Source organism: Numenius arquata, chromosome 8 (assembly GCF_964106895.1).
Source record: "Numenius arquata chromosome 8, bNumArq3.hap1.1, whole genome shotgun sequence".
NCBI lineage: Eukaryota > Metazoa > Chordata > Aves > Charadriiformes > Scolopacidae > Numenius > Numenius arquata.
In genome coordinates, this window is record NC_133583.1 from 46,146,692 (window position 1) to 46,155,832 (window position 9,141).

General features: G+C 43.7%; 1 protein-coding gene across 1 annotated transcript; it reads left to right on the top strand.

The window, feature by feature from the left end:
* Positions 1–594: 594 nt before the first annotated feature.
* LPAR3 (lysophosphatidic acid receptor 3) lies at positions 595–8,213 on the top strand. Its single transcript, XM_074152244.1, has 2 exons — positions 595–1,330; positions 7,864–8,213. Exons 1-2 carry the CDS (start codon positions 595–597, stop codon positions 8,211–8,213), a joined length of 1,086 nt encoding a protein of 361 aa, XP_074008345.1.
* The last annotated feature ends 928 nt before the right edge of the window (positions 8,214–9,141 follow it).

Consider the following 9,141-nt stretch of genomic DNA (forward strand, 5'->3'; position numbering starts at 1 on the left):
ACATACATATATTCTTGTCTTTATTAATATATAATTGAAAAACCAAAAAATATTTTTCCGGTAACTGGCCTTTTATTGCTTAGTCAGTACAATGGAAGAGTTTATGATTTATGCTTCACTGTCCTGACTGGATACATTGAGAAATGGAAATAATGATGGGGCTGTGGTTCAAACATGAGATTTCACAGCAAGAATGGCTTGGCTGTTGCTCAGATTTTCTTTGTGACCTCTAGAAAGTTGCTTTTAACCTCTTAACTTCCACTTTGTTGCCAGTATGATATGACTGCTGGTGCAAAGGGACTGCGCTGGGGTTTTGTAAGTGGGTAAGTCTTTAGAAAATTTCCGATTCATCGAAACATGCACTGCAGTCCTCCAGTGGACAGAATGTCTCCTTCCACATTAACTCTGCACAATATGAAGTTTTACTTAAGACCTCCAAATATATACCCTCTCATGTTCCTGTCTTGTCTCCCCTCCCCCAGAAAAAGAATAAATTGGGTATGGTGATTGAAGCAAGGACCAATAGTTGATTTTTAATCTTTCTTTCTTTTTTTCCCTTTCACACTTCCTAGGATGCGGGGGCTTTAATCCAGGATGAATGAATGCTACTATGATAAGCGCATGGACTTTTTTTATAACAAGACAAACACTGACACAGTAGATGAGTGGACAGGGCCAAAGCTTATTGTTGTTCTGTGTTTTGGGACATTTTTCTGCCTCTTCATTTTCATTTCAAACTCATTGGTCATAGCAGCTGTGGTCAAGAACAAGAGGTTTCATTTTCCCTTTTACTATCTCCTGGCCAATTTAGCTGCTGCAGACTTTTTTGCTGGAATTGCCTATGTCTTCTTGATGTTCAACACTGGCCCAGTATCAAAGACATTAACTGTTAATCGCTGGTTTTTGCGTCAGGGTCTTCTGGACACCAGCCTGACAGCTTCCCTGGTGAATCTCCTCGTCATAGCTGTTGAGCGGCACATGTCTATAATGCGGATGAAGATCCACAGTAATCTCACGAAGAAGAGAGTGACCTTTTTAATTATATCAATTTGGGCCATTGCTATTTTCATGGGTGCTGTTCCTACCCTGGGTTGGAACTGCCTCTGTGACATTACTGCCTGCTCATCCCTGGCGCCTATTTACAGCAGAAGTTACCTGGTGTTCTGGAGCATCTTAAACCTAGTTGTTTTCTTCATTATGGTGGTGGTTTACATAAGAATCTACATGTATGTCCAGAGGAAAACTAATGTCTTGTCGTCGCACACTAGTGGCTCCATTAGCCGTAGGAAAACCCCTGTGAAGCTTATGAAGACTGTCATGACTCTCTTAGGTAAGAGACTACAAACCATGATGTGCAAGGCTAGCAGTGCCAACCAACAGGTTTGTGTGGGGGTTTTTTGTTGTTGTTGTGGTGGTTTGTTGTTTTTTTTTAAACAAAACAAAAAAGAAGCCACCCCCCCAAAACAAAACAAAAGACCCTCATCAAACTTAAAAGTGCTGGAATCATTTAGTCTCCTGTCTGTTTTAGATAATGAAATAAGTGTTTACCAAACAGAAATGTGAAGGAGAAGACCAGCCACTGTGAAGAAGAAAAGTGTCTCTGTTTGGTAGGCAGCTTGCTACAAACCACAAATTATCTACAGTTCATTGCGGGGGGTTCGGGGAGGACATACAAAATCACTGTGGAGGAAGGCTTGTGAAGACTCACAGCTACCTAATAGAATATTTTCAAAATAACGTTCTCTAATACCTGCGCAAGGCCATGAATCCTATGGCTGGATGTGGATAGTTATCTTTGCACTTCTTCCTCTTGGCTGTTTCCTAAAGAAACTTCTTCCCCCTGGAACCACACCTTCTCTGGGGAAGGGAAAAGATGCCTGGTGGGTCCGTGACTTTGACAGAGATTTGCTTTGCAAGAGGAGAATTCAGTTTCTTTCTGTGAAGGCTGCATAGTGCAAAATACTTTTAGATGGTGATACAGTGTGGCCTTGGATCTCTAGATCATAACATGAGATTTGACCTGGATTCTGCCCTAGAAACTCTGTTGATACTTGGGCAGTTCAGATCACTTCATCAGCTAGTTGTGATGTAGCTGCTTATTAAATTAGAGATGCACAAAGCAAATGATTGATCGTTGGCACAAAATATTAGCTGTAGCAGTCAGTTTTCCCCAGGAAGACTTGAATCTCAGTGAGAAGTTTTGTGGAAACCAGGCGTCACGTGAGCATGGCTCATGCAGCTCGCTGCAGGTAGAACTGGGGGGACACTGGGACACTTGGGAAGCCGGGCCCAGGTGGTGAGGGACTCTAAACCCACAAAAATGGCTTTACCGCTCTGACAACTCTTCTCATGTTGTATGAGCCAGCACAAGAAAGCTGGAGCTTTTGGGAAAGCTGGTGTCTGTGTATACCTGGGACACAGTTGTGTTGTACTGCAGAATGGTAGTACTAGAGACCTCTGGGAGAAAAGCGTCACTTTTCATGGAGGTAGGATTTGCCAGGGTAGGAAGTTCAGGCTGAGGACATGTTCTTGCCCTTGTGGCTAACGGATGCTCTTTGCACAGTCTGGTATCTGGTTCTCTTTCCTCTTCTTTTTTTCAACCCCCAAAATAATAGTGCTGTAGTACACAACACCTTTGTCTACCAAATGATGCCTTAAAATGCTTTAGAAGCTAAGATCAGTTAAACTTTACAGTGCCTGACCTTGGAAAAGAAAGTGAACTGGTGGTTCGAGCCAGTACAAAGTTCTCACACTCTGGTGTCTCCTGAAGCTGGCTTGTCCACTGCCAGAGCCTTTGCCTTCTAAATCCCTCCCCAGTTGTCCTTCCTTTTCCCTCCCTAGCTTTTATGGCACCTATAGAGATAATGTGCTGGTTGTTTCTGTCTCCCCCTGGACTTGCAGGGGCAAGATCCGATCTTTTGCTCCCCCTGACGCTCTTGTGCAGTGAAACTTAAATCATCCACCTGGAGGTAGAAAATTCCTGCAGAAAAATCTTGAATTGCTCCAAAAATGATCCTGCCCTGAAGCATAAGCATCGGGTGGGCTGTAGTTAACCGCTGCATTGGAAAGAGACAAAAAGAAAAACAATTTAAAAAATTAGTTCTCTAAGCATTCCTATGCAAGGCAGAACCACAGGCTGCTTTCTAGGAAATCGTGCAAATAAATAAACACGCAGAGTCTTGTTTAACTTATACGTCTTTATATAGTTAATATTATATTAGTTTTGTATAAACCAAAGTTGGAGGGTGCTGAGTGAGTGTTGGAATAACACTGTTAGCTCTCAGTGCCACCCATGCCTGTTTGCAGAGCAGGGCAGAGCAGACAGGTGGTCTGTGTGCTGGGGAGAGGACACCCGGCCACCTGACGTGGGAGGTGGAAGGACAGTGATGGTGGCTGCTGTTTGCTAATCCCTTGTGGTCCTTTAGCCTGTGGCAGGTATTTAGTGCTCACCACAGCTGTGCTGTTATGTGGAGATAAGCCCCACTCTAAACTTCATTTTCAATTTATTCTTTCTTTTGCTAGGGAGAGGGGCTTTAGGAATACGGGTTGATTTAAAGATCAGCAGTAGTTTTCTCTTACTTGCAGAATATGGCTATTCAGCCACCAGATTAAACTACAATTCGGGTAAAGCATTTAATGATACTGTGTGCTGGGCCAGGCAAATTTAACTTAGAAAGCCTGAGTGCTTCTTTAGAGATCATAATTTTGTATATTTACTTTACCAGTCAGAAACAAAACCAAAACAGAAGCTTTTATTCCAAAGAAGTTGAATGAGTTCATGTGGTGTTTGGTGCAAGATCTACCCCTAACTCCTGCGTCAGAGGAAATCTTGGCATGTTCCTTCATATCAACTCACCAAATTTTGACTCTGAAATGCTTTTTATAAACATTTATTTCTGGGAATGAGAATTTTATTTTTTAAAACATTTTGAAGTGTGCATTCCTGACCAAGTCACTCAAGCATGCTGTACAAAATGTATTGGAAAACATGTAGCATGTTTTCTGGGCTTTCCAAGTACCAAAGGAGTCACCAAGTGACCAAAGTGATTCTTCAAAAGTCTACTTACGTCTACTGATGCAACAACCTATAGCTATATGCAGCAAGTGGATTTTGCCCAAGGATCCTCTGAGGCTGAGCTTGTGGCATAGCCCTAGCTAAGCCTGTGACTTTGACAAAGGGTGGCTGCAGGTGTGCGGGTACTTGATTTTCAGGTGGTGTGTATGTGGTAGCTCATCTGAACTTGGCAGTGAGATTCCTGCTGAAATAGCAGCTTTGGGGCGGATGATTTTCAGTTTCAGTGAATTTATAGTTTAATTGGTAACTTGCTGTTTTAACTCGGGTGCACATGTGGCAAAGGCAACTGGAAGCAACTGCACTCTTTTTTTTTTTTTTTTTTTTTTTTTCTCAGCGGTAGCATGCCCAGGGACAGCTTTGATGTGTAGAGTTTTATGATATCACGCTGCCGAAGCATCAACAGTGCTTCTAGGTACACAGGAATTAATTTTCCAGGACAGATTATGTAATCTATAAGAAAATCCGTGTTTAATTTGTGGATTTTCCATTAGATTTAACCTTGAGGCATTGTGACACCTGATCTCCCATAATCCAGTGGGAAGACTCAGAGCTGTTCTTCCAATCCATGTGGCAGCCAAGCTATATTTCATGTCACTTCTGTGAAGTTTAGAGAGTCTCAGAAATTAAATTCTTTTTGGAGTGTGGCACTTTGTCAGGGAGAGGAGCGCCTATGGGATAAAAAGTTTGCAAATAAGAAAATCGCCAAAGGGCCAAGACAAAGGTATATATTTATGCTTAACCATGGCTCCCTGTGAAAGCTCTGTGGTTAAAAATAGCAAAAACTGAGCAAAGCTGGGAGTCTGAGCCATGCCTCACTTTCATCTCTGCGGTGCTAAGAGCAGGGTGTGAAGTGCTCATTTTGTCTCCATACACAGCAAAATGTATTTTTGATGGAGTCAAAGCCACAGCCTCATGAAAGCATTAGCCAGTAACACCGACACTGTCACTGCATTGACCCCTGTCCATGTCTTCAGTCATGAGGTGGGGGAAATGTGGAAAGAGATGTCTGCAGATACCTTCTATCTTACCTTACTGTTGCCACTGAAACCTTTTGGGCTTTTGCCTGTATAGGTAGATAGGGATATGTCTGGGAGTTCATGGACTAATCCTGCCTGCGATCTCTGGGTTTTGTTTGACGGAGAGACTTCTGTGTCTTTTGTTAAAAGTGACTTTGGGATCTGTTTCCTCTCCTACTGACTTCAATGAAAGCAGGGCTGGACCTTGCATTCTTTGTGGTACGAGTGGTCAAAATGTTTTCAGTGCTTGTTCTAAGGAGGGTTTGTTACCGTCTTAATTTCTGCATGGAGCTGGTGTGCTGGCGACTGTGCCAGTGACCCTTGGTGGCTAGCAAAAGCTCTCTGTCCAAATACTTACAGAGACACTTAGCGAGACACAGTAGTGTCTGGGTGGTCTGGTTCCAGTGCTTATTAAAATGGATGGGATTTTCTGGTGAACCCCAGGGCAATAAATCAGTACCGTGTTGTCCCCACTGTAGACTGTAAGAGAGAGTTGGTGTCACAACTGCTTACTCAGCATGCTGGAGCCAAACCAGTGTGTAGTATAGAGACTGACCAGAGAAAACAAGTGTTGTGGTAGCAGCTTGCAGCTTCTGATGCCAGTGGGCAATGGAGGAATTTTACTGATGTTAACCAGTATCTCAAAACTAACATCACGAAATTAGTACTTAGCATCACAAAAATCTTGGTACAGCAGAGCAGAAAATGTAGTTTCTGAATTAGGTGGTCTCTTGCTTTTCTGTTCTGTACAATATTGCCTGGAACATAGAAAATCAGTTGGGTGTATTTTGTCTGTGCTCCAGGAGCATAGATTTGCAGCAAGATCCATGGTCCTGGATACATTTTTCAGCAATCCTAATGCCTACTAAATCACAGGAATTCATTTTATATACCATTATGGCCTACCCATCAGAAGGGCACGGTATCCATTAAGATCCTCGATGGGGAGAAGTGTGCAGTGCTGCTGAACCCAGCCATGTGTGCAGCACAGCTGATGGGATGCCCAAGATGCTGCCGAGTCCTGGATCCGGCACTGCCTGGGTCCTGCCGTGAGCCAGGCTGCCCTCCTGCTTCTTGCTTGCACAGTGCAGATATGGGAAAACCAGTGGCTTTAAAAAAATAAGCTGGATTTACTTTCCCTACCAAAACTGTTGAACAGAAACCAACATCCCCAGGAGAGCTTTTCAGCATGTAGCTGCTATCATCCTTATTTGTTTGATTGTTTTTTCTAAGCCTGAAAAAGGGGAAACTGCCGTTATAAATGATTGGAATTTCCTCAGTACGTTGTTCAAACTGTGCCTGTTATGCAGAGTTGTAATTTTCTATTTCTGTATGTCAGACAGCAATTGTGGCTTGTGCTAAGTTAGTATTATCATGCATAGGGCTACTCCTTCCTTGGGCTCAAGGCGAGGGATTGGAGGCTGTGGTGTCGGGGGGGAGGCTGGAAGGCAGAGGGGGCAGTTCAGGGCCCCTCCCAAGCTCTTGGCCGCGGGCTGCATTCAGTCACGATGTTCCCCCTCCCCACCAGTCCTGCCCACAGCCCTGCCTTTATGGTGGGGATGTGCAATGACATGGAAAGGTGCAAATGCAACGTTGAACTTCCTTCTACACTTTGATTTCTATGATGCTTTCTTCAGGTTGTCTTCACTCCGTCTAATACATCTTCTCCCTTAGTCCCCTTTCCCCTTTCCCTCTTCTTTGTTTTGAGGGGCTGGTGGGAGGGGAATGTGTTGTCTTCCTTTGCCTCTTTCAGCTTTTATTATCATCTTGTGTCTCACTTCTTCCTCACAGGGGCTGTTGTCTTTCCTGCCTCCCAGCTGAAACATGAGGAGAAACCTGCTGCTCTTGGGCTTGTCCTGTGGTTTCTTGCTATCTCTGGGGGAAATGCCTCTCTTGCAGAGTTTTCTTGCTCCCCCGTCACTGCTGTCATACTTCATCATCCTTTTTGTCTTTTTTTGCTTTTTATTCTGTTCTTTGCTTCAGTTCTTTGCCCTAGTTTTTTCCTTTGACTGCTACATTTCTGGTTCACCTTTGCTAACTCATCTTCGTTTCTTTCTCTCTTTTCATTTACAACTGAATTTGTTTCCTGGATCTGAGTTGTTTGGTCCCAAGTACCCAGCACACACAGCCCAGGAGGGAGCAGAGGAGAGAGGTGGGCTGCTGCTCTGGCCGGGGAGCTGGCAGTGCTGGTGTGTCACAGACAGCAGCGTGCATCCTACGCTAGCCGTGGGGTTTCCAGGCAGGACGTGTTTAAATTATGACTCTTGTTCTATGAACTGGGCGGTATGCCCATAGCTTTGCAGAGTCAGCTGTACTGTGACAGACACATTTTTCCTTTGGATCATCTTGCGGCAGTGGTAGAAGTGGGCCACCTGGTATCTTCTCCTCCAGCATACGAGAGAGAGATGAAGAAAGGAAGTCTGTGTTCAAAGCTCCAGTTGTCTGCTTGTTAATGCTACAGAGCTCTTGTTTATTTATCAGCATGAGTAAATCACTGTTGTGATGACCTTTCCCCACTCATGTTTGAGCTGATACTGTCAGCAGCTGGATTCTTGCTCCCTGCAGACTTCTGAGAGCTGCCCTGCTTGGTGCTTGGGGCTTGGCAGAGAAGCTGTAGTAGATACAATTTTGCTACTGTCATTAGAATTTTGTCTTCTCCTGCTTTTATCATTTTTGTGTAGAATTTTGATGAACCCAATAGTCTTGTAAGATGCCAAAAAACCCCCACAAGTCCCTAGCAGTTTGAAGTCTTTTTGTCTCTTTTATTCCTAGGTGCTTTTGTTGTCTGCTGGACCCCTGGCCTGGTCGTCTTACTGCTCGATGGTCTGAACTGCACCTACTGTGGGATTCAGAATGTTAAAAGGTGGTTTCTTCTCCTCGCCCTGTTGAACTCTGTCATGAATCCAATAATTTATTCATACAAAGATGATGAGATGTGGAGTACCATGAAAAGGATGATTTGCTGCTCCTCTGAGGATAAGAGCCATGACAGACGCTCGTCGCGGGTCCCCTCGACAGTTCTCTGCAGGAGCACAGATACCTCAGGGAACTACATTGAAGATGGCATTATTCAAGGGACAATTTGTGGAAAAGGAGATCTTGGTGACAAAGGAAACTCCTGAGCTATTCAAGGGATTGACTTGGCTGGAAAAGGAGAGGGGGAAGGGAGAGGTTTTGTATGAGAAGATTGACTGGCAAAGCCAGTAAACAATATATCCACTTTGTTCCAGAGCCTAAACTCCAGTGTTAACAAAAGTTCTTATAAATAATTGCCTGATGGAAAAACACTTTGTAATGAAGAAAACCTTCTGTGCTGCCGTCTTTCTCCTTTTTTTCTTTTAAGTACATGAAATTGTGTTTTCATATGAATGGAATAAATACATCTCAGAGAGTTTTTGTGCATGGAAGCAAAATGTAGGCAATGTAGTGAGACCCTTCTTAAGCTCCTACAGAGAGAAGAAACCTCCCTTACCGTGCAGGCTTGGCATTCATTGAGTATTTATGCTTTGAACTGGTTTTGTGCATCTTGAGGAGGATCATAGGTTTGGTTGGACAGAATTGTGACCTGTTTTCTCTCTTCCTCCTGGTCTTGCTTTTGAAATAGGTAGTTTGATGGTTTATTAAAGCTATGCCGGAAACCTGGCTGTGATGGGGAGCCCAGACCAGTGTGCATGAGTGTGTCCAACCATGGATTGTCAGGATCTGAGTGTACAAAAAGCACAAAAGCCATTATTACTTCCATAGGGGGTGAATGCTGCAAGGAGATCTGTCACTGCTGTGTGGGCAGACGTTGAGGGTGGATTAACAGAAGAGCAGTGTGGCTGTGTTCGTTGTGCTCATTTCTTACTTCTCCAGATAATATCAAACAGTCGTACTCACCCCTCTCTAACTGCTATGCCAGTGAGAGAAATGAATTCCAAAACTCTGTTTTGGATTTGGAGAACTTTTAAGGGAAGTTTAAAGATACATATATACGGGTTCAATCAAGCTATTTAAAATAGAAATTAATTTGCAGGAAAAGCCTGAAACCAGTGTAAACCCCTGCAAGAC

Bases quoted from the DNA above. Each gene is read 5' to 3' on its own strand.
- LPAR3 (XM_074152244.1), top strand. From the start codon at position 595: ATGAATGAATGCTACTATGATAAGCGCATGGACTTTTTTTATAACAAG. The intron at 1,331-7,863 runs GTAAGAGACTAC...TTTTATTCCTAG, and splicing joins GACTGTCATGACTCTCTTAG to GTGCTTTTGTTGTCTGCTGG.